This window comes from Triticum urartu, chromosome 7A (assembly GCF_056163025.1).
Source record: "Triticum urartu cultivar PI428250 chromosome 7A, HENAU_Tu73, whole genome shotgun sequence".
In the NCBI taxonomy this organism is placed as follows: domain Eukaryota; kingdom Viridiplantae; phylum Streptophyta; class Magnoliopsida; order Poales; family Poaceae; genus Triticum; species Triticum urartu.
The window spans coordinates 24,871,957-24,896,938 of record NC_141879.1 but is presented as its reverse complement, the minus strand read 5'-3'; the positions used below and the strand labels follow the sequence as shown (position 1 = coordinate 24,896,938).

Sequence of the window (24,982 nt, the reverse complement as noted above, 5' to 3'; positions counted from 1 at the left end):
ACAAGTTCAACACGGACGGCTCCTTGGCACGCTACAAGGCGTGTTGGATCGTGCATGGGTTCACTCAACGAGAAGGTGTGGATTACGGTGAAACATTCAGTCCTGTGGTGAAACCTGCCACCGTCCGTGTGGTTCTGAGTCTCGCTACCTCCCGATCTTGGCCCATTCATCAGTTGGATGTCAAGAATGCATTTCTCCACAGTGATCTTCATGAGACAGTGCATTGCTCTCAACCATCGGGCTTTCTGGACTCCTCTCGTCCGGATCATGTATATTTGTCGGCTCCACAAGTCGCTTTATGGCCTCAAACAAGCGCCACGTACATGGTTTCTCCGCTTTCAGGCTTTTCTGCTCTCCATTGGTTTCCGCAGATCCAAGAGTGACACCTCTCTCTTCATACTACACTGTGGTTCATCCCTCGCCTACTTGCTTGTTTACGTGGATGATATCATCGTCACCGCCAACTCCACCCAAACACTCCACCACATCATCTCTTCCCTCAAGTCGGCGTTTTCCATGACTGACTTGGGCCCTCTACATCATTTCCTCGGCATTAATGTCACCCCAACCCACTCGGGCCTCTTCCTCTCCCAACAGCAGTACACGTTGGAGATCCTCGACCGTGCAAACATGCTCCACTGCAAACCTGTTTCCGCACCTGTTGACACTAGCTCTAAGTTGTCCCTTGCCGCCGTCTGTCTCCTCTCCAATCCCACACACTATCGCAGCCTTGCTGGTGCTTTACAGTATCTCACATTGACGCGCCCGGACATCTCTTATGAAGTTCAGCAGGTGTGCTTGTTTATGCATGAGCCGCGTGACACTCACATGCAACTCATCAAGCGGATCCTTCGGTATCTACAAGGTACCTCTCATTATGGCTTGCAGTTCTACAAGTCCGCCTCCACGGATCTCATTGCTTATACAGACGCCGATTGGGCAGGGTGCCCCGACACCCGCAAATCCATGTCCGGCTTCTGTGTCTTCCTCGGCTCCAACCTCGTCTCTTGGTCCTCCAAACGCCAAGCGACCGTGTCTCGTTCCAGCGTCGAGGCCGAGTACCGTGGTGTTGCAAACTGTGTTGCAGAGTCATGTTGGTTGCGCCAGCTTCTCCACGAGCTCCAGTGTCCACCGCATCGTGCCACCGTGGTCTACTGTGATAACATCAGCGCCTCCTATCTTGCATCCAACCCGGTTCAACATCAACGCACCAAGCACATTGAGATTGATCTTCATTTTGTGTGTGATCGAGTTTCCTTGGGCGAGGATCATGTGTTGCATGTTCCATCAAGCTCTCAGTTCGCGGATGTGTTCACAAAGGGCCTACCTACACCGGTGTTCCTTTCGGAATTCCCAAACAAAACTGAAAAGTAATGTCAGGTGATTGTCATGGGGCCATAAATCATTATCCCCAATTAAGGAGAGTGATTTGGATTGATGTCGCTCTGCTTGGAACATTTCCATAATATTCTTGTGGTGAGTAGAGTTGTGTTTTGAATATTTCATTGTGTGTGGTCCTTCTAAAAAATGGAAGCTAGTATTGTGGTGATTGGAAGGCTGACTGGCTGGAGAACGGTGATCTGGTAATTTGCTGAGCTGCATGGCCCATGATAAGGACGCACACGTCACTGCACATGCCTTCTCAGCCATTGACACTGCATATAAAGGGGGTGCAGGGCAGCGTACAAATCAATCCATCACTCTTGAGCCCATCCAAACCAAACAAAGCTACCACATAAGTCCCTCATGATGGCACATCCCGTGCCATTAGTACTGCTGTTGTTGCTCCTCCTACAAATCAAGCTGGTGGCCGTAAACTCGCACTCGCCTTGGGCTGCTGGTACGTTCATCAATCACACCGCCATAACACATGTTCGATGCTTGCCGAAGCACGCGTCGGCGCTGCTCCGGCTGAAAGGTTCCTTCACCACCACCAATGAGTCCGTCGCGGCCTTCCAGTCATGGAAGGCCGGCACAGACTGCTGCCGCTGGGAGGGCATCAGATGCGGTGCCACCAGCAGCCACGTCACTTCTCTTGATTTGGGTGATCGTGGCTTGGAGAGTCGCCACCTCGATCATGTGCTCTTCGAGCTGACCTCCCTAAGGTATCTCAACCTGGGTGGAAACGACTTCAATCTTTCTGAAATCCCATCCACCGGGTTTGAGCACCTCACGAAGCTCACCCATCTCAACCTCTCCAACTCCAACTTTGCAGGCCAAGTGCCCGCCTATAGCATCGGCCGCCTCACGAATTTGGTCTCTCTCGACCTCTCCTTCCATTATGAAATTACTGAGCTCTTCGACACTGGTTATATCATTCATGGTGATTCACCCTACCCGTATCAGCTCTCTCTGCCTAACTTTACAGCCTTAGTTGCCAATCTTACAAGTTTGTGGGAGCTCCATCTTGGTTCGATGGACTTGTACGATCAAGCAGACGAGTGGTGCAATGCTCTAGCCATGTACACTCCAAATCTCCGTGTGCTTAGCTTGCCCGTTTGCTGGCTCACTGGCCCCATCTGTGGATCGCTCGGTGATTTGCGATCACTGTCTATGGTCGATCTGCAGTTCAATCGGCTGACTGGTCCAATTCCAGTATCCTTTTCCAACCTCTCCTCTTTGACTATTCTCCAACTAAGCTATAATCATCTTGAAGGACGGGTCCCTCCAGCAATCTTTCAACACAAAAAACTAGTGACTATTGATCTTCACCTCAACTTGAACATATCAGGTAATCTGCCGAATTTCTCAACAGATAATAATCTGTTTGAGAATTTGCTTGTCGGCCGCACCAATTTCTCTGGTACAATACCAAGTTCTGTTAGCAATCTTAAACATTTGAAGAAGCTAGGCCTTGATGCGGATGGTTTTTCTGGAGAGCTACCCTCATCAATTGGTAAGCTTAGATCCTTGACCTCATTGCACATCTCTGGGCTGGAACTAGTAGGATTGATACCATCATGGATCACAAACTTAACCTCCTTGGAGGTTCTAGAGATTTCTTACTGTGGCCTACATGGTCCAATACCTTCTTCCGTGGGTGATTTGAACAAACTGAGGAAACTGGCACTGTATAAGTGCAATTTTTCAGGGAAAATACCTTCAAGTATCCTGAACTTAACTCAATTAGATACCCTCCAACTTCATTCGAATAATCTCATCGGCACAATGCAACTGAACTCGTTCTGGAAACTACAAAAACTATTTGATTTGAATCTCTCAAATAATAAATTAGATCTAATAGAAGGAGAACAAAACTATTCATCGATATCCCTCCCCGACATTTCGCATTTAAGTTTGGCATCCTGTAACATATCAAGTTTTCCTAACATTCTGAGACATTCAAGCGAAATAAATGGAATTGATCTTTCAAATAACCAATTTCATGGAGCCGTACCCCAGTGGGTATGGGAGACATTGACAGACTCTGGACTTTTCTTTTTGAACTTATCACACAATGAATTTACAAGTGTTGGGCATGAAACCTTCCTTCCTTTTTATGTAAAATCGCTGGATCTTAGTTTTAACATGTTCGAGGGGCCAATACCTTTACCTCAATACTCTGGGATGAAACTTGAATACTCAAGAAACCATTTCTCATCCATGCCCCTTAATATTTCTACTCAACTTGAAGAAACTTTGAGTTTCAAGGCCTCAGGAAACTGCCTCTCAGGGAATATTCCGCAATATTTCTGTGGCACAGACCTACAAGTTCTTGATCTGTCTTACAACAACCTCAGTGGTCCAATCCCTTCATGCCTAATGGAGGGTGCCAATGGACTAGAAGTTCTAAATTTGAGAGAAAACAAACTTTCTGGAGAGTTGCCGCAAAATATCAATGAAAGCTGCATGTTTGACGCACTAGACTTCAGTGGCAACCGGATTGAAGGAGAATTGCCCAGATCCCTAGTTTCTTGCAAATACTTGGAGGTCCTTGACATTGGAAACAATCAAATAAGTGACTCTTTTCCATGTTGGATGACTGCACTTCCCAGACTTCAAGTCCTCGTGCTAAAATCTAACAAGATATTTGGACAAATGGTACCTTCTATTGTTGCTGAGAAAAACACTTGTGACTTTCCAAGTCTGCGGATCTTAGATCTGGCCTCCAACAACTTATCAGGGACCCTAACAGAAGAATGGTTTATTACATTGAAGGCCATGATGGTTGGAGGTACGAATGAGACGTCAGTCATGGAGTATAAGGGATATCAACGAGATGCATATGAAGTTAACACCATCCTCACATACAAAGGGTCTGACATGTTTTTTTCAAAGATATTAAGAACCCTTGTTTTCATTGATGTCTCAAACAATGCAATACAAGGTAGCATCCCTGGAGCTATTGGAGAACTTGTTCTACTGCAAGCGCTCAACATGTCACACAACTCATTCACAGGGTCAATTCCATCTAATTTCGGCCATTTGAACCAATTGGAGTCATTGGACCTCTCGTCAAATGGTATTTCAGGAGAGATTCCGCAAGCGATATCATCTCTCGACTTCCTCTCAACACTGAACTTTTCCAACAACATGCTGGAGGGAAGGATACCAGAATCGCCTCATTTCTCGACATTTGATAATAGCTCATTTATGGGCAATGCTGGATTATGTGGGCCTCCACTAACAAAGCAATGCAGCAATGACACAACACCAGCTTCGGGGCTGCATACCAAGGAGAAATCTGCAGATGTTATGCTATTTCTTTTTGCTGGAATGGGATTTGGTGTTGGATTTGCAGTTATAATTGTGGTGATCTGGGTTCTCCCCCTTAGAAAGAAATCATGAATGATCACTTACAATAGGGAAATATATGGACACCATGGGCCAGATGTACATCGTGTTAATTAGTTCTAGCTTTATTATTCTTATGTTGTAAATGAGCACACGTGGGTATGCTGCCTTGTACTATATAGCATGAGCACACGTGGGCATGCTGCCTTGTACTGTTGTAAATGCATGGTTTCGTCCGATCATCTATAGTAGCATATAAATAAAATATAATAATGAATGCTTTCAGTACCTGGTATGTTGTTTGTTTTCTTTCTTTTGTCCCAACATGAATGCATGTATATTTGTACTAACACTGAAATAGCATGATGATGCTGAACTCTCTTGGTTCCTCCAGCTCTACCTGCAGCTTGTTTTAAAATTTGTCTCTTCCAGCACGGAGCAGAGGGTTTGGTTTTGCAGCTTTGATAAGAGGCATTCATGGCTGTTAAGAGTACTGAATATTTTGCTGTTCCTTTCAGTCTTCATTTCTCAGACCTTTGTAGGCAATGTCTCTGCTGGCATCAGTGCTTGCTCAAGCTATTTTTTGCACTCAGTTCTGTCTTTCAGTCAGCTTTGCTATTTAACTACCTATTGATTCTTCTTCTTTTTCTGCAACTGACAAGTTTTAAGTGTCCTAAATATTTCAGTGAGGACAAGAGAATGTTCGCCATGGACTCGACTTTTTGTTTCATTTACAGCTTAATTTTTGGCAAGAAATCTTAAGCATCCCGAACCATATAATAATTTTTGTCTTGAATTCATAGTTCTGCGTAGGAAGCCAGAGGCTTTGCAATGAACAAAAAGGAGGGCCATTGTTGGCCCATCTTCGAGTGCAACTCCTCTTGCTGCACCTCCAAGTGCACCACGTGTGATTTCTGAAGCCAGGCTCCCTGGTGCCGTCCGTTCTGGCCATCCTGGCCTGCTGGATGGGCTGCTGCCACAACAGCCTTTAGAAGGCCTCCATGTTGTGCTGCATGAGCCTCGTGGTGGTGCCCAAGCCAGGTGATTCCTATATGACGCCCGTTAGCGTCCAGGAAACGGGGACCTCCTATAGGACGCTCGCTGCGTCAAACGGTCGACCCGTCCCACAGGGTGCGCCGCGATTGGGCCGGCCCATTTGTAACGCAGCGAGTGAAGTGGGAGCACGCGCCTGTAGCGATCGACACTGTAGCGGCCCGCACTGTAACAACCAGCCTTCTCAAAAAAAGGCACTGCAGTGGACTGGCCTTCAGAGATCTGTACTGTATCTTTCATAAAGACGAACAAAAATTAGAAAGCACAAAAGTATTTTGAATTTGTGAACAATTTTTTGGAAAACGGGAACATTTTTGAAATTCTGAGCAAATTTTGAAAGCGCAAACATTATTTGAAGCTCTCCGAACAATTTTTGAATTTATGAACAAATTTTGAAAATGAGAAAAAAATTTAAAATTGTGAACAAAATTTTAAACTACAAACATTTTTTGAAAGTATGAACATTTTTTTAAACACGAACATTTTCAAAACGATTTTGTTTTGGAATTCTGAATAAAAATTTGAAATTTTTGAAGAAGTTCGAAAAGAAAAATAAAATTGAAAAAATGGAAAAAAAATAAAAACAAAACAAAAAACGAAAATGTTCAGAAATTCATGAACATTGTTTGAAAGTTACGAACAATTTTTGAAACTGAAACATTTTTTGAAGTCCCCAACATTTTTTTTAAAGTTCTAAATTTTTTGAAGAAAAACATTCTGAACAATGTTTTTAACAAACAAATATTTTTGAAGAATCCCAAACAATTTTTGAAGAATGCATACTGTTTTGGAATTTTGAACATTTTTTACAAACACGAACATTTTTGAAATTTTGAACATTGTTTTGAGAGCACGAACATTTTCCAAAAAATGCGAACATTTTTTTAAAAAGAAACAAATTGAAAATTGAAAAATAAAAAATAAAAAAAAGAAAAAAGGAAAGGAAAACGAAACAGCAATAGAAAAAGAAAGGAGAATAAAAAACATGTTCAAGAACCTTCTAGAAGGTTCCCAAAACCAGAAAAAACCAGCTGGGAACCTCTAGAAGGTTTCCAAAACCGGGAGCGTTGGAACGTTTAAACGGGCCGGCCCGTTGCGTCGCTGCTCGGTCGCTCGCCTGTGCGAAGCGCCGGCAGTTTGACGCAACGAGCAGCATATAGGATTTTCCCAGGAAACGTGGCTTCGCTGAAGGCGCGGGAGGAGCTGCGCGCGACGGGCCGGCCCACCTGGCAAATTCAAGCGCTGCCAGGCAAACCGGTTTTGGGAACCTACTAGAAGGTTCCCTAAACCGGTTTCTTTTTTTTTGTACTCTTTCCCGGTTTTCTGATTTTTCCTGTTTCTTTTTTTGTTTATGTTTTTTAAATTCTGTTTCTGTTTCTTTATCTTTCTCTTTTTATTATTTTTCGTATTTAGTTTTCATCATTTGTTTTAAAAAATATTTAAAATTCCTTATTTTCTTCATGATTTCATAAAACACACAGTTTTTAAATTTTGTTCACAATACAAAATTTGTTCAGCGTACATTACAGAAATGTTTAATGTATATTTTAAATTTGTTCAGGATATATCACAAAAACGTTCAGTGTGTATTTTAAAATTGTTCAGCGTACATTACAGAAATGTTCAATGTATATTTTAAATTTTTTCGGGATATATCAGAAAAATGTTCAGTATGTATTTCAAAATTGTTTAGCATATGTTACAAAAAGGTTCAATGTATATTTAAAAAAACTCTTCTTTTTGGAATTTCGAAATTTGTGTTCAACTTTTCAGTAATTGTTCTCGTTTGAAAAGTGTTTTCGAATTTTAAAAACTGTTCATGGTTTAAAAAAGGGTTTCACGTTTTTCAAAATTTGTTTAGAATTTTTTATTTTTGTTCTTAATTTTCTTGAATTGTTCGAAAAGTTTCAAAAGTTGTTTGGTACTTAAAAAACTCGCGCTGCCTCCGAAACAGAAGAAGTTATCAGCTCAACTGGTTAGTTTCTAGAGTTCCGGAGCACGACGTCATCGGTTCGATGCCTTCTGGTGCGTTATATTTTTAGCCTTTTTTCTCAGGCGCTCGAGACCTTCAAATGGGCCAGCCCATCAGCGTCTACCTTCAGCGAACGCTCCTCTGCTTGACGCTAACGAGCGCCAGACAGGAGCTCCCCCCAAGCCACCTCTTTTTCTGGGCTATTTTGCGTGTTGACTGCGCCCTTGGATACTGCAACAGCTGGCCTTGAATTGTCAGACGTGTCAGATGAGTTGCATGGCGCACCAGTGCTACGCATGCACGCTGCTGCGTTGGCCGCTTGCTTCCGCGGGCTGCCTTGCTTGCTACTACTCTCCATGCTGGATCTGCAGCGACTCCTCACGTCTATGCAACTAGCTGTTGCACAGTCGGATATCACGTACGTGCCATGCTCGTCTGGTCCCAGCGTAACTCGCCGCACATCTCGATTTGCCTTGTGATATGTTGAGACGAGCACATCGAGACTCCTTGTGTTGCGGACTTCTGACGCCACATCTTCGTCTACTTTTAGATTTTTCTGAAATGCTCCCATGTGGAGGGTGTGGGAATATGGGAGAGTATGAGGTGATACGGGCCTTAAATGCTTCCATGATACGAGCTCTTAGGAGCCATTGATTCTGAGATCCAACAGCTCCTGGGAGGCTTTCAACATTCTGCAAAAAAGACCTTTTGAAGTTGAAAAATTGCGAACAAGTACGGCAGCCTTTTAGATTCTCCAGGAGCCGTTGGATCTGAGATCCAACGGACCAGAAACTCATATCATGGTATCACCTAAGGCATGGTAGAGGACGGGGGCGGAAGAAACCAGACCTTGTAGAACAGGATGGGATGCAGGCGGTCGGAGATGACAAGGCGCGCGGTGGAAGTCTGGTGCCGGCTGGCGTCTTCTCCGGCGGTGTCGCGGCGCGCGGCTCGCTTCCCTAGCGGCGCTATCTCTCTCCGACCTGGCCCGATATGGGCTTCTTTTTTTTCTTTTTCTTTTTGATATCAGCCCGATATGGGCTTCTTCTTGCCACTGAACTTTTTGTGTTCGGCCCGGCTGAAAAAACAGAGCATAGCAGAACAGCGGGATTTCTCAAAAAAAAGCAGAACAGCGTCAAAAGGACGAGCTTTCGCGCAGGCGCGAACTGAATGGGCCGGCCCGGCGTCATAGCAAAGCGCTACTTAAAAATAAAAGAACAAAAAGTGCTCTAGGGAGGATTGTCGAGTAAGCGTTCTCCATCAGTTGAGCTGCTAAGCGTTTATGGTTGGTTGATCGCGCAAATTTCTTTGAACTCCATGCCGTGACAGATCCAGAAAAAAAACAAAAAAAATTCAACCATAGAACATTTTTGTAAATATATGGCGTTCAATTTTTAAATAGACAAAGAACATTTTTGGTTACATGCTGAACAATTTTTACATACTCATTGAATATTTTTGTGATATATGCTGAATATTTTTTAAATATATATTTAGTAGTTTTTGTAAATATAAGATGAACATTTTTTAAATACACATTGAACATTTTTGTGATAAAAGCTGAACAATATTGAAACAGACATTGAATTTTTTTGTAATATATGTTGATTTTCTTTTATATATACATTTTACATGTTTGTGATATACGCTGAATAATTGTCAATTTTTTTAACTTTTTTAAAAACAATGTGGACAAGTTTTGAAATCATGAACAAAATTTGGAATTTCAAACATCTCTTAAAACAAAGAATAAAAATAAAAAAGGAAAAGATAAAAGAAAAAGAAAGGAAAAATAAAAGAAATAGAAAACAGAAACAGAAAAGAAAGACAACAAGAAAAACTGAAAACCAGTAAAAAAAGGAAAAACCGGTCGAGGGAACCCTCTAGAAGGTTCCCAAAACCGTTTGCCTGTCCCTGCTTCAACGCCCAAAATGGGCCGGCCCGTTCGCACTGCCCGCTCGTGCGCTTCAGCGGAAGCACAGCAGATGGACGCACGCGAGCGTCAAATAGGGTTCGCCCAGAACAGCGGGCCTTGACCTGTCAAAAAAAATGAACAGCGGCCCTTGCTGAGGACGGGAACTTGGTGCTCTCGGTACCCGCGCACACTATATGCGCCAAAAATATTAGTAATTAAAAAATCAAAAAATTCTATTGACTTCAGGGGAAAAAAGACAAGTTTATCACGGTAATATAGCGTGTAGTATACTTGTATATAGCATTTTTGCCGAATCTTCGACCTAGGATGCAACAAAAGTCATACTCTGGTGAATCTTTTTATACGATAACAATACTTGATCAAGTTTGCTACCAAAAAGATTTAGAATTTTTTAAATTTTTTTGGATTACTAATTATTATTTTTGCATATAGGGTGCGCTGGCACCCAGGTTCTCCTTTGTATATTCCCCCTACTGACACCATTCCTATAAAACGTGGTAACACCCCTAAAAAAACAAATATGCTCACTCCTTTCCAGAAAAAAAACAGAGCCTATCTCGCAAAAAAAAAATCAGAGCCTAGTACTCACTTTACACTAGTAGAGTGCCCGTGCATTGCCACAGGCTTCTGAAATAGTTTGTTGAAGTCATATAAAGATAATGCATGCTAAATATCGCGGGTAGAGACAATATAACACGATCACAATTGCATAATAATTGAAGTCCAATTCACTTGTAGTGTAAACTCATAACAAGATATCAAATTGAGAACGTATACGTATAAAGTAATGATCCAAATAAAATATATTACAGAATATTGAGATCTACTTGATGCGCTTAAGAAATTCTCGCACAATATCAGACAAGTTGTCTTTAGTTTCATTTGCACGATGTTTGAGCAAGTATAATCAAAACCGCTTCCTCAACTCATATCCATCCTACAAAAGCAATATACGTAGTTAGCACGAATACTTCACATGGAAGATTTAAAAACATGTGTAACACACAATACTCACCGCACAAACCGGCTATGCAAGGTCTTTACTGTTCCACCAGAGTATAAAAAGGAAGACATAAAAGCCTGACAAATCCCTGCAATTTACAAAATTGTTATTGTATTAAATATGGTGATAATAAAAATAAATGTTTGTATAATAAATTTATTACCCGTCTACGCTCGTTGGAATACCATTAGGAAATAAACGTTGCCATTTTGATATATCAGAATGCCATCCTGGTTGCTTTATTTCGAGTGCTTCTCTGAATTCCCTCGCAAAACTTTTTAATTTCACTAAGTGCCTCAAAATTTTCATCTCCGGCGTTTGTGTTGTACGAATAGGGTCCAGAATAGATACACGACATGCCTCTTTGTCGATGACGTACAAGATGTATCGACCGATGGATTCATATGGAAGATAAATCTACAAGTGGTAACTATTACAGACAAAAATAAACCATGACAAACAATGGAAAAAAGACCTCACTTACCATGTTGCACGATAAGATGTTGTTGTCTATCCCAGGTCAGCTATCAAACAAAGTTGCCAACTTCTCAATAGTTTCCTTATCACAAAACTTTTGATCTCGTGTTGAATCCCGCAGCATGGACTGAGTAAATAAACTATTTAAAAACATGTTCATACTAATGATATTGAATGAAGAATTATGATAACTTACACAAAATTGTAGATCCACGTAGTGTATTGGAGGGTCTGTGAACAATACTCCCTCGTCACATGCCAGTATACGCACAGCAATGTTGAAACAATTATTGTCCATAGACTGCTTCATGTTAAGTATGCTCTGGAGTTTTTTGAGACTTAAGCCCATTGAACGGGGTGTAGAGCTTCAGACCCATTCCTTTCTGAGAATTTTATGGTAAGAATAACAACAGTGTATACTGGCACCTTACATATTGATAAATGATACTTACTCCAAACATTTGGCATCATCAATGGACATGATATAGTTGCAAAGGCCGACAAGCAATTCACATTGATGCGTGGGCATGTTGGGGATTGGGCTAGGACATTTGTCTTTGACTCCACCCGGTGGATTCTCTAGGAGCTCAACATCATATTTCGATAAATTTTCTTTAATGTCTGGTTGATGGTATATCAGACATCCTTTTAGCTTTAGCTTATTCGGTTTTGAATCGAGCTAAATGACAACTAATTTTCGTCGAAAGTGCTTGATATCCTCCTGCAAGATATAAAAAAATCGATATAACATTATTTGAGATAAAATAATGAGATAATGTATAAAAGGAAATACCTGGGTGAACTGATCTGTTAATACATCTGTTGTCCAATATTCCATACAATTTAGCATAAACAGTCCACAAGATGTGCTATAATATCATAATAAATACTTTAGAATATCACACATCGGAATCAAATAAATAGACCATTCGAAAAAAATAGTGTTCATTATACCCACATGCTTGCATCAACTAATAGATACAATTCAACATTTTACAATCAATACTGTATGATATTTTTATGTTCATGAGTACCAAAGAAAATAATTTTCAATTGGTGACAAGTATAAAAATATTTATATCAACATAAACCAAGTAAAAAACATGTAAGAAATCCAACATAAACCAAGTATACTTTATTTCTTCTCACAAAATTGTGTTTATTCTGTGATATTCTGTATATATCAAAAAGGATAATTTTTTTGGATGATACATGTTTAATTAATATATATCTGTTTTTTCTTTAATATATACTTTTTTCGTACATCATTTTAGTTGAGACATATTTTCCCTACCGCATTTCAGTTGCTGACCCAAAGCCCCAAGAAGCCCAAGCTCACTCGCATTCTGTTGACTCTACTCTAATGCATACCTGGCCAAACGGGCCGGCCCGCCACGGCACGGCACGGCCCATTGTAATCGTGCCTGGCCCGGCACGGCCCGCCAGGGCACGATTACTATACGGGCCGTGCCGTGTCGGCCCGCGTGCTGCGCCCCCAGGCCCAGGCACGGCCCAGTTAGTAAACGGGCCGGCACGTTGGCTCGTTTAGCACGGTGGGCCGCATATTTTCAGCCTATTATTTGACGCACTGAGCGTTTTTAGCCTATTTTACATGTTGGTCCATATATAGATGTATAAAAAAATAATAATAAAACTTAATCGGGCCGTGCCGTGCCGGCCCGCGTGCCCAGCCTTCAGGCCCAGGCACGGCCTAGGGCGTGCCGCGTGCCTGGCCCGGCCCGTTTAGCCCGTGCCATACCTGGCCCAAGGCGGGCCGTGCCGGCGTGCTCACGGGCCGGCCCGAGAAAACCGGTCCATTTGGCCAGCTATACTCTAATGGGCCAACCAGCACCCACGAATTCCTTCCCCTCACTCTCTCCACTCCCCCCTTTCCAGTGACGCACAATCCCTAATCCCTCTCCACTCTCCTTCCCCTCACCCACTCCACTCCCTCCGCTCTCGACCCGACGGCGGCACATCCGGCGGCATCCTCTCCACTCTCCTTCCCCTCACCCACTCTACTCCCTCCGCCCTCGCCCCCACGGCAGCACCGCTCTCACATCATCGCTCCTCTCATCCCCTCCAATCCACTCATGCGACGGCGGTCACCGCGTAGATCGAGCGACCAGGCAGCGGCCAGATGCGCAGACAACCGGTGACTGGTCTTCTTCCACCACGACGGACGACCTCGTTCGCCAGGAGAGTAGTGGGGGTCCTGCGCAACTTCATCGCTCAGCAAAAGAAGTCGCCACGCCATGGATGGACCTCCCTCTGCTCCAACCGACGCCATGTACCGATCTCGCTCCCCTCCTCAAGGTAACCTATTCGCCCATCTCCTCCTCTGAAATTACCGTGCCGCCAACCCTCACCTTCTCTGCCCCCTTTGCTCCCAGATCGAGAACTCCACAGATAGTTTCTCGGCCGCGTCACTCAACATGACCATCTCCTCGGGTAAGCAGCACCACCCCATGACCATTTCAGTTTTCGTCTATGTTTTGTGTGTATGTACTGATGATGGAGTACAGTTACTGCTATTTGTGGGTAATTAGTTTGTTTGTGTGTTGGAGTACAGTTAGATGCTATCATGGGTTAATGTACTGGTAATAGTAATCTTGTTTAATCTGACAGATGATTCCTTTGTACTGCAACATAATCCAGATTACCAGTTTCAGAGTAGTTCACAAACTGCAATATCCCAAGGGGCTGTGTGGTAGTTGCTTCTCTGCAAGTGATGAAGATTCGCTTGCTGAGACAGCAGCCACTTGTGCTGGCAAGGAGCTGTCAAGCTGAATTTCAGAGTCTTGTGTCAACAGACAACCTTCCTGATCTTCTTAAACAGGAGGTGTGTTGATTCAGCCCAAGTATATCACCTATCTAGTTACCCAAGCAAGTCCTTAGCAACATGTTTAAAATTCATTATTCTTATGCAAATTATATCAAGCTTTGTGCTAAATGGATCTTTAATCCAGTATCCTATTAATACTCAGTATGAAAGCTGAGATAGGTGCTATTTTAGTATACTGGACATTCTTTCTGAATAAGCCTTCACTCCATGGGACAGTCTCATTCCATAGTGGTGCTATTTTAACATACTGGTCATTTTCTCATGCATGATTGCTTCGTTGATTAAGGATATGAGTTTGAGCTAAGTAGCAACCTAATGTATTTGATTCTAAGTTTCAACTGCCGGAATTTAAATTAGTATAAAAAAAGATTTATACATTAATATATATCCACTGTCAGAATTCTAAGTATGAGCTAAGTTTTCTCATGCATTTCCTAGTAAGTATAAAAAAGATTTATTTGGACGATCCATGTTTAATTAATATGTATCATTTTTTTGTACATCAACGCTGCCGATCTAAGGCCCCAAGAATTAGATGCCCACTTTCACATTCTGTCGTTCCCCTCATGGGCCAACCAGCACCCATGATTCTGCTCGGCCGTGTCACTCTACATGAACATCTCCTCGAGTAAGCAGCAGCATCCCCATGGTCGTCTCAATTTTCATTTATTTTTTTGTGTTCTGATGTTGCCTTCTCTTCTCCATTGCTACACACGAATGGATTTGATCTCCACGCACGGCTCTGTAGCACCGACTACCATCCACCACGGGTATGGATCATGTGATGTGGGGCCTAGACACGATGATTGCAGAACCCAATTTCGGCACGGTCATCACAAACCGTTCATCCCTCAACAACGCAGCTGGACCGAGAAAACTGCCAACCATTTTGGTGAGCAAGAATCAGTCTCCCACTATGTGCTCAGTCATCCATTGTGAATGATTTGTTACAATAGATAATTTTGATTGGTTGATAACCACCATGTAGGAACGTAGTGGTTACACTTTTGATGGAAAAATCCACTCTTGAAAAAGTAGAATGTGAAGTTGTTTGCTTTCCTGATTCTTGAATGTCCTTATGCTACTCCTTTGTTAGGCGTACTTAATTTTAAATGATAGGGTTGACTGAATTTTATAGTATCATGCATATGGTTAAAGGACCAGTGCACAACATAATTTGATTATTACTCTTAGAACTACTACATATGCTATATATACCAACAGTTAAAAAAGGTTCAGAGCAGACTTCACATGGGAGTGTCAGAGATGTGGCTGGAAACAGCTCTTTATTTAAATTATTTGGCCTTCTTAAATGAGTGAATAAAATATTATTAGTCAAAGATGTTGCATTTATCTTTTGATGTGTTGATTTGGCAGCTTTTATTATGAAGCTAAGCTTCTGGACACACATCTGATCTGGTAGTTATTTGTATGAGTTCACAAGACATTCGACATGAAGCTTTTAGAATACACCCCGTTTGACTAGTATGCCATATTTTCTTCTTTCTTGTACTCGTCGTGCTCCTGGTAACTTGGGATTTCCTTGGGCCTAATGTATAGTATTACATATGTCTATTTTCAGTGTAAATGTGTTCCTTGATCAACTAAACCTTGGTGAATGTACAATCAGGGGGAGCCTTGAAGCCTTCTCATGTAAGAGTATGCTCCACTAAATTTTGATAACCGAGTCCATTACATCATGACAATAGGGTCAAGCTCCACTTTAATTTGCAGGCAAAGCATGCAGGAAATGATTGTTGGCTTTCAATAAGCCTTGAACATGAGGTACATACTGCAGGAAATGATTGTTGGCTTTCAATAAGCCTTGAACATGAGGTACATACTTTCCATCAGCCTATGATTTACGACAACTGCTTTTCTTTTAGTGCCGATGTTCATAAGTAGGCATTGACGTGATAGTTGAGTGGAGGGCTTGCCAATGAGGGCGGACATGACTATATATACTAACAGCAAGCCATGTTAGCTATATCTGCTCATGAAAACTGAACAACGTTTAAAACTGAGTGGAGCAAACCAAATATTAGACACTCATACAGCTCAAGGCAGTAAAAGAACTTCATATACATGTATGCTTTCAATTGCTAACATTATCATTCCGCAGCTATAAACATAACAAAGTTCAATTGCTAACGACCAAAGATAAAGATCTGTACATAAACACGGAAGAACAGCAGATTACAGATTGGTCGTGAAGTGGCTCAGGCTGTAGTTTGTAGGCATAGACCCACAAAGATCACGAAAATAAGTAAGCATACAGTCTGCGTTCATGCTGAATAGCCATGCATCTGGACACATTGTTTGGTACACATGAATTTTCACAGCTTTGATCAAGTCATCCAAATCCGATCACCGCCGTTGGACCTCGCAACTAATAACAACCGTTTCCTTGTGCCAGAATACGCATAAGGCTTACCTGCATCCTCCTCCTCCTCATCATCATCATCACGCCTACCTCTTGGTTGTTGCACAACCGGCCAAGGGAAATCACGTTTAGGAAGTTTCGGGTGCCAACCGAGCTCCCCCCTTGGGTAGAAGAGTGGGTAAGAGAGCGGGTCATACGAGCCAGACGTCACATGTATAATGTGCCTCTGGTTGTCATTCCCGCAAAGTTTAATCCTATGATCGAACCTCTTCGCTAGGTCAGTGCCCTCCACCCAAATTGCAGCGACCTCAGATGACAGAGATCTATTATACTTACGTTGGTCTAGTCTCTGGTCAGTGTTGAGGTCTATCATGTAATCGTCGAGGTTGTCCTTGTGCGCACCCAAACTCCTAAACTGTTGGGAGTACGGGTTTTCCTTGAGTATGTCCACTAACTTTCTGACGACATCCTGGTCTAATTGCTCGGTGGCAGCCTTGCGATGGGTTAGGCCTGGGTCGTCGTCGTAGAAGTACAATTGTAGATGATCTGGACGTGATGTTGGCCCGAAGGAATGAACGTTGTGGTAGATGGTGCCGTGCGCCCGGAACGTATACACCCCAGACTTCATGTTTGTGTAGCTTTCATCAAGGTTGACGCCGAGGGTTGTGAAGGAGAAGTGGCCGTTGAAGAACCGTATGTTCTCCCGAAAATGCCTTGAGTCCGCGTCCATGCTAGACCAAAGTCTCATTAGCTCCGGGATGGGCTCCGGTTGCTTCAGCTGGATCTGCCCACTGCGACAGCAGAATCCCGGGGCCTCGGACACAAACTTCTTGGCCTTGCAGTGATCGCAATTTGCGGCGTGTTTCAGGAATGTGTGTGTGGTTTGGGAGGTTTGAGTAGACATAGTCCAATGGATCATGGTCGACATAGGTATTGTGACTTGAGTCTTCCAATTCGTCGTGCTCCATGTCATCAGCATCTGAGCCGGCAAACAATGTTTATAATTAGTGTGATATTCCCAACGGGTGGATGTTGCTCAAGTGGGTGTACATACCTTCACCAGCAAACAGGTAATACTCATCGTCAAAGAGGCTGTCAGGGTTGACATTATCATTCATGAGACGACTAAGGTAATTGTCCATGTCGTCTGCTCAGGTGCAAAACCAATAAATGAGGGTTCAGTCTCAAGGGACACAAGAAGAGTAAGGATGGGAGTGTTACCTTCACTTCGGATCGTGTACTCCGGCGTGTTAGATGAGGTCGAGGCACCGTGTGCTTCAACTATGGTATGGAGATGGACCTGACGGTTGGGGTCTACACCCTACCTGCAAAGCTTTCATTACGGCGATCTAGCAGAGCGTTCCTCTCACCACGTGGTACATGCGTAGTTGGTTTTCGTTTGCCACATTTCTCCTGACGCCTCTTCGCCGCCATACTTCCCTTGGAAGCTTGCTCTCTCTTCATGCGTTGCGATATGGACTCATGACTCCGCTCGTCAGCTCCATCTTCCGCAATTGTTAGCGGATCACTGGTTTGCTGGTCGGCACTTTTTAGGTGCTCATTGATTTTCACACTGTTGTCATCTACAGCACCATCACCTAGGGTTCGGCTTAGGTAGGCACCTACAACATTTTTGAATCATTATAAAAATCTGATAGTGAATGATTACAAAATGAAAGATGATCGTTGATGGGATAACTACCATCGGTTTCGTTGTTGCGAATGTATGTGGGCGCCGACTTGACGGTAGGAGCACGATCTATTTGTTCACTTTCGGATTGATGCGTGTGGGTAAGAGGCATGAGAGTCGGACAATGTGCCTGTGGGTTGAAAGCGTGAGAGCTGGACAATATGCTAGTTAGATCTGGACGCGGCATTGCGATCGATTCAGCACACGGTGTGTTTTTCTTTGCAGCATAAGTTGCCTTTCTCTTTGCACTTAACTCCCCCTTCTCTTTGCTGCATGACCTCCATTCTCGCAGCTTGTTATTTTTTTCTTGAAGATCGATCGTTCCGTCATCCACTTGTTTCCGATATGTTGCTCGCCTCCGCGCGTTTGATTGCTCCATTTGCTCAGGAGTTAAGTTACATTTGCGTTCCTTATCACGCTGCCTCCTAGCTGGGTGGTTATCATGAATGACATCAGGCGTGATTGTAGTGGAATGAGGCAATACCGCATCATCTTGTGACAATGATGTATAGCTGGACCTAGTGGGTTTGGCTGGTTATACAACAGTGTAAAAACATAATCAGAACTGAATTAATTGGTTATTGATACCGAAGGTACCAGCATATTATCTATCTATATATGTAATGCTTTGTTGAATATGACTCATTCCGTCCATTTACATAAGGTCTATTTGTCTTATCAGAAGTCAAACGAGTGAACGATAAACCATTTTCTTTGAAAAAAATATCATTATCGACAAAGATTCATATGGTTGAATTGAATGAAAATATATTAACCATATTCTACGAAACAGAGGGAGTATATACTATAATCGCAGTGCTGAAACATAAAACATTGTAGATTGTTATTAAGGGCAGTCAGATTTTCTTTATCGTCAACAAAAACAACGACAAAGGTTCAAAAATTTGACTTGCATGAAAACTTATTAACCATATGTATTCTGAAACATTATGACTATATACTATGACGGTGAGCTGAATCATAAAGCATTCTAACCTGACATCGTAAGGGCAGGAAGATTTTCATCTTGGTGTTTCACGGTAGCTCGCCTTTGAGCCTTTATCTGCTCCTTTTTGTCGTCAAGGAGCATAGAGGATGGTTGTTCTCCATTAGTGATATCACCGAGAGCGCTCCGTGGAACACTTTGCATATCTGCTTAACGATTTAAGGTGTTGTACTCATTTATCTTCCGATAACAATCATATAGTTGGTAACAAAGGGAGTATATACATTCGTTGTTGTGCTGAAATATAGAATATTCGTACCCGATATGTTAAGGGCAGGCAGATTTTCATGGAGATGCTTGCCGGCGGCGTCCTCATTTTTCTTTCGATAACCACCTTGCCTCGGAGCTTTTATCTGCTCCTTGTTTTCATCAACCTCCTCTTTTTTCTTATGATGCGCTGCCCGCCTCCGCGCGTTTATTAGCTCCCTCTTGTCCTCTACTCATCGAAGGAGCAAGATGTGAGAGTAGTCAACGCAGGAATGCAAGTTGTATTAATTCTTCATTGTATTGTTTAAAATCAAACAATCATACCAGACATTGTAAGGGAAGGTTGATATTCATGCTGTAGTTTTTCTGCCTCCTCTTTTTTCTTCCGATAATTCGCTCGCCTCTTGGCGTTTATCTGCTCCCTTTTATCGTCAGACAAGATACCTTTCTTAGTTTGTTTGGAGACATTCACGACAGATCCTGTAGTCACGTGCTTGGATGTTGAATCGGATTGGGGTAAAACTTGTAAGGCATCATGAGCAGTTGCATTAATGTACACGTGTCTTCCTCCATCTATATGAGAGACATCTAGAGCCTCTGGAACAACACAAAAGCAATATGATTCTTGAATATCTGCAACACAACCTCTACCGTCATGATACGGTTCACATCGAAAGACGAATCAGGTAATACCATTCACACTTTGTGCTACGCCTGTGGCACACTCGTGTGTGAGACAACTGAGAGGCACAAACGAAGCTTCATTTAATATGAACGAGGTTGCTGGGTTGTCTGCTTGATGTAAAAATAACCGGTAGTGGACATAACGAGTCAATTTACTACTAACCGAAGCGAGCCAATATGTCTGCTTGATGCAGGAAGATATTATGTTTAATACTCACCTGAGATCAGATGGGAAGGCCGCTGAACATTTGTGATATCACCATCAGTGGGTTGGGGAACAACCGGTTGTGCGGTCTGTTCAGGTATGGACCGATCTGAAGTTGGTTCATACAAGTAACTGAGATATAATTCATCACATAAAGAGAATAAAATTATGAGTACTCTCTCTTTACAGCCTCATACCTGGACTAATAGGGTAATTATCATCAACGTTTGTCCCCTCCATCTGATCTGCAACAACTTCAGTACTCACAATCTCATTATGCGGATCACCGTCAGTGCGTTGGGGAACAACCGGTTGTTCGGTCGGTTCAAGTATCAACCGTTCTGAGGGTTGTTCATACAAGTAAGTGAGATATAATTGATCAAATAAAGATAATTAAATTATGATTTCTATATGCGCATAGCCTCATACCTGGCATACTTGGGTAGTTCTCATCATCATTTGGCCCATCCAACTTATCTGCAACAACTTCAGTACATGAAATCACAATCGGGATCTAGCTTGACATGTATAGCAAGTTTTATAGACGAACATATACCTGGAGGTACATCCGACGATGTCATATGTTCCGCTGCTTTGCTTTGTGGATTCCCCATATGTACCTATAAGTACAGGTTTTGAACTCTTAACAATGGCTTGTGAACTGATTTTGTGAACTAACTTTGCGAACTGCTTTTGTCAAACAGATAAGTACAGATTGCCAAGTTTCTTCCCGTTTGATTTTTGGATTCATTTTATTTTGGTTTGTGTTTTACAGGAGCAGGTTGAGATTTCGTGTAGATGTGATCGAGTTTCGCGTATGGACAACAGGGCTGAAGTAGGGTATTGCTACATGAGAAACATCTTAAACTCCAAGACCGGTGGGAGTGGAACCACAAGTACGTATCAAGGTTTATTGTATTGGCAGGTTTACTGTACACAGATATCACATAAGTTGTGTTCATACTCTTTTGGTGGTTTGTTCTGAGGCAAAAGCACTTGTGCCCCTGTTTTTTTGTTACATTGGGTTATTTGAGTCTGCTTCTTGGAGAGGCTGCAGACCCACAGTTCTGGCAAAGTAAGAAGAACAAGCAGCACACTAAGCAGGTCAAGTGAGAAGAATAGAGGCTGTGAAAGTTGCCGACGGCGATCACGCCAAGTAAGTACAAGAAGCACTTTCAGTTTTGCAAATAATGTATGCTCGTGTTGGTGACAGCGTGCATGAAGTTGTATGGCAACTTTCATAAACAGTTCGTCATGAAGTTGATGTATGGAATTAGCAGCTCCTAACCGGTTCTGTGCCAACTTTCTTAAACAGTTCTTTCTTGTCATTTTCAGACTGGTGTCTGGCCTCAGTTGCTCCGAGAAAGGAAGTCATGAGGTTGATGTTTTTCCAATGTGAGCTCTATTCTGGAATTAGCAGGTCCTAAGCGGCTCTGTTCAAAGACGAATGGGTCTTTCTGTGCCAACAGTCGAAAGATGTAGTAATAATTCTGGATGTATATGCACAGTAAGCCGATCTGTTGGATTCCTAATTTGAGCTCTATTCTGGATGTAGTGCCAGGTATTTGAAGATAGGTACTGTGCGATTATTCTGGATGTATATGAACTCATGCGATTATTCCTGGATGTAGTGCCAGGTATTTGAAGATAGGTACGAATTTGCAATACGTACTCCTGAACGGGGATCAGCGCCGGCTCAGAGGAAGGGCGTGCGGCTCCTGAAGGGGATCGCCGTCGGATCCTGGGCGTGATCGGCGGCTCCTCAACGGGGATCAGCGCCGGCGTCAGCGGCGGCGCAGGGGATGGGCGTGCGTGTCCAGAAGGGGATCGCCGTCGGATCCTGTGCGTGATCGCCGGCGTCTCCTGAAGTGATCCTGAAGCGATGGACGGGCGGCGGCTTTGATGTGCGAGGGCGACGGCGAAGGTTAGGATCGGCCGCGGCTCAGGGATGTATGTCCGGCGGGGGCGAAGGGGTGGATCGGGCGTGCGAAGGGATGGTTGGCGGCGGAGAACGATCTGCTGTGGGCATGAGACATCGCTCGTAGGTTTTCTTTGTTGTATGGGTTTTTTTCACGGGAGGGTTGCGCGTGAACGGAGGTGGGAGGAGAGACGAAAAAAACCAGAGAAAAACAACCGCGGAGACTATTCACCAAGTCGTCCATTAGGAGTAGAGATTAGGCTAGGCTAGTACTCAGTTCATATTTACGGCTAGCATTCAAAAACGAAAGTTTATATTTACGGCTACCTTGATTCATGGGATTTTGGCTTCCTTGATTCATGGGATTTTGGCTCCCTTAGACTTGGATTTTTTTTTTGCCGGCTGATATTTAGACTTGATTTTGGAGCAAGTCAGTTTCCATGTAGCAATTTTTTGGTCCTTGTACACAGCTGGGAACACAAGTTCAGAGGTTAGCTGCGAATTGCACTTCTCATATGGCGACACGATTCTCTGTTCTCATATCCCAAGAGAGGATTGGGATGATCATCGTCCCAGTTATTTGAATTTTGCTGCTGAGAAAAAATCACGACAGATGCTATGGGAAGTTAAGGTCCCATCAAAGCTTGAGTCTTTGCATGGAGACTCGCGCAAAATGTCACTACCAACTGGTTTGGTCTGGCTTGAGAGAAATATGACCGAGCTCCCGGGTGTGCTTGATTTTGCAATGCTGCAGAAGACTCATGGTGCACTCCCTCAATGAATGTAGGATGGCCTGCGTTCGGGCACTAGGTGACGACGAGGTTTTGGAACATTAAACTCATTAAGGGAGAAAGAAAGGGCCAGCGTTGGGCTATGCCAAGTGATGCCAGCTGGTTGTCGCGGTGGGAACTTTTTTTTTAGATGTAGGTGGGGTTTTTTCCGATCAAGATGCTTTGTTTAGATGGAGATGAAGACGACGTATTTTTTTAGATGAAAACGTGCGCACAGCTTGCCACTTACCACTTGCTGATTAGCTGTGTGAGCAACGTTCTTTCTTTTTAAGATGAAGGTGAGTTTTTTCTCTCCTGTTTAGATGGAGGTGAGGACCCACATTATTTTTTGAGATGGAAATGGATGCACAACTTTCTCTTAGGCAGCACCACAGGGTGACACCCAAGCCGCGAGTGTGATATCAGATATGTGGTCTTACACTGAAAATAAACAAATCAGGTTGGTGGTCTGATTGGCTGACATAGTTTCTCGAAACAGGTTTTCATCCCCCTTTATAAATAAATGCACAAACGCCCGAACTGATACATAGTGGCGAGGAAACTCTCAAACAAGCAGGTCGATAATAAAATAATAAAATGCCCACAAGGGGGCCTGTGGCGTTCCACGCTCGGCCACCAGATCCAGACCAGGGTATGCCTCCAGGTCCAGACCAGGGTATCCCTGTCACCGAAGCCACAACGACTCCAGGGCCACCCGCTACCTCTTCTCTCGCTATCCACATAGCCAAGAAGAAGCGCTGCTTCCACAGTGCCCGCCGCAGAGCCAACCATGCAACCTCACCATCCAGGGTCACAGCTCCCACATCCAAGACAGACCGCCGTCGCCAAAGGAGCACGGCGCGGAAGCATCGACCATGACATGAACCAAGGGTGAGTGGGACCGCCGATCCGAAGTGCCGCCACGGCCAGGGGCAACTGTAGACACCATTGCTCCACGTGCAAGGGAGCTCGGACATGACGGGAGCTCCCAACTGATCCACTCGTCCGAGGCACAGCTGGGGGGCTAGCCAACATCATCGCTGGGTTATGTAGAGAGGGGCTGTCATAGTAGTAGGCGCTGTTGCTAAGTGAGGCCCACCTGCCGGCCATGTCTATCCATAGTAGCAGCGCTTGGTACCTAGCCTGCGCTACTGCTACCAAGATAGTTGTAGCGCAGATTTTATACCCCCACGCTGCTACTATGGCCAGCCCCGGGGGTCACTATGGGCACCACTTAGTAGTAGCACGGTCTGGTGACCCGACACTACTACTAAAGTGTACCTACAACGCTGTTATTACCCCGCGCTATTGCTAACCCCGCGCCACGGTTAAGTGTCTACCTATAGGGTTTTTCCTAATAGTGTAATAAACTCATCACTTTCAGTCAGAGAACGGTTTTTCATAGCTGGGGCTACGCGGTACCCTTTATCATAGCCTTCCAATCGTTCCCATGTCTCATGAGGATATGTGCACACAGCAGTTGGTGCTAGCGCTTAATCCTTGGTCATCTGCCGCGAAGCCTACCAATGTCGAAATTTGGGTGGGCCTTAGTAGGCCACTGTTCACGACATGACCTGACGTGCATGCAGCTACCGCGGTCTTGGCCCACTCACTTCTTAATACACTGACGGGACTTGTCTCTGTCTCACACGGGCTCGCAAAAAAGAAAGTCTCTCACCTTTTGCCTCTCTCTCTCTCACGTGGGTACAGTGGAAGAGAGCCAGGCGTTGCTACACATGCTGCTTGACAACAATAACCACGGGAAAATATCAGGTGATACCATGCCTTAGATGATACCATGATACGAGTTTCTGGTCCGTTGGATCTCAGATCCAACGGCTCCTGGAGAATCTGAAAGGCTGCCGTACTTGTTCGCAATTTTTCGACTTCAAAAGGTCTTTTTTGCAGAATGTTGAAAGCCTCCCAGGAGCCGTTGGATCTCAGAACCAATGGCTCCTAAGAGCTCGTATCATGGGAGCATTTAAGGCCCGTATCACCTGATACTCTCCCCCTTGGGAAAATAGGGAAAATATCAGGTGATACCATGCCTTAGGTGATACCATGATACGAGCTTCTGGTCCGTTGGATCTCAGATCCAA

The 24,982-nt window shown here is 43.6% G+C and overlaps 1 protein-coding gene, 3 long non-coding RNA genes and 1 pseudogene across 14 annotated transcripts; 2 read left to right on the top strand and 3 right to left on the bottom strand.

The window, feature by feature from the left end:
• The first annotated feature begins 1,717 nt into the window (after positions 1-1,717).
• LOC147957177 (receptor-like protein 6) lies at positions 1,718-4,977 on the top strand. Its single transcript, XM_087537430.1, has one exon. It carries the CDS (start codon positions 1,747-1,749, stop codon positions 4,786-4,788), a length of 3,042 nt encoding a protein of 1,013 aa, XP_087393556.1. The 5' UTR covers positions 1,718-1,746; the 3' UTR covers positions 4,789-4,977.
• Positions 4,978-10,453: 5,476 nt separating this feature from the next.
• LOC147957176 (uncharacterized) lies at positions 10,454-11,075 on the bottom strand. The gene is made up of 3 exons (XR_015612043.1): positions 10,862-11,075; positions 10,711-10,786; positions 10,454-10,632 (listed from the first exon to the last, which is right to left on the bottom strand). It is a non-coding gene; the product is annotated as an uncharacterized LOC147957176 (long non-coding RNA).
• Positions 11,076-13,058: 1,983 nt separating this feature from the next.
• LOC147957174 (uncharacterized) lies at positions 13,059-22,471 on the top strand. 10 transcript variants are annotated; one of them, XR_015612040.1, is made up of 11 exons: positions 13,059-13,491; positions 13,569-13,626; positions 13,834-14,017; positions 14,542-14,912; positions 15,603-15,673; positions 15,755-15,856; positions 20,185-20,292; positions 20,385-20,555; positions 20,971-21,091; positions 21,230-21,351; positions 21,531-21,773. It is a non-coding gene; the product is annotated as an uncharacterized LOC147957174 (long non-coding RNA). The 10 variants fall into 10 exon arrangements; XR_015612041.1 differs by adding an exon at positions 15,398-15,505 and having other exon boundaries at positions 20,971-21,351; XR_015612035.1 differs by adding an exon at positions 21,827-22,471 and having other exon boundaries at positions 13,060-13,491; positions 20,971-21,351; positions 21,531-21,702.
• LOC147957175 (uncharacterized) lies at positions 15,869-20,178 on the bottom strand (annotated as a pseudogene). The gene is made up of 4 exons (XR_015612031.1): positions 19,631-20,178; positions 17,625-19,535; positions 17,458-17,550; positions 15,869-17,382 (listed from the first exon to the last, which is right to left on the bottom strand). The product of XR_015612031.1 is annotated as an uncharacterized LOC147957175 (transcript).
• LOC125522325 (uncharacterized) lies at positions 20,401-22,004 on the bottom strand. The gene is made up of 4 exons (XR_015612042.1): positions 21,868-22,004; positions 20,752-20,815; positions 20,625-20,672; positions 20,401-20,536 (listed from the first exon to the last, which is right to left on the bottom strand). It is a non-coding gene; the product is annotated as an uncharacterized LOC125522325 (long non-coding RNA).
• Positions 22,472-24,982: the final 2,511 nt, after the last annotated feature.

Bases quoted from the DNA above. Each gene is read 5' to 3' on its own strand.
- LOC147957177 (XM_087537430.1), top strand. From the start codon at position 1,747: ATGATGGCACATCCCGTGCCATTAGTACTGCTGTTGTTGCTCCTCCTA.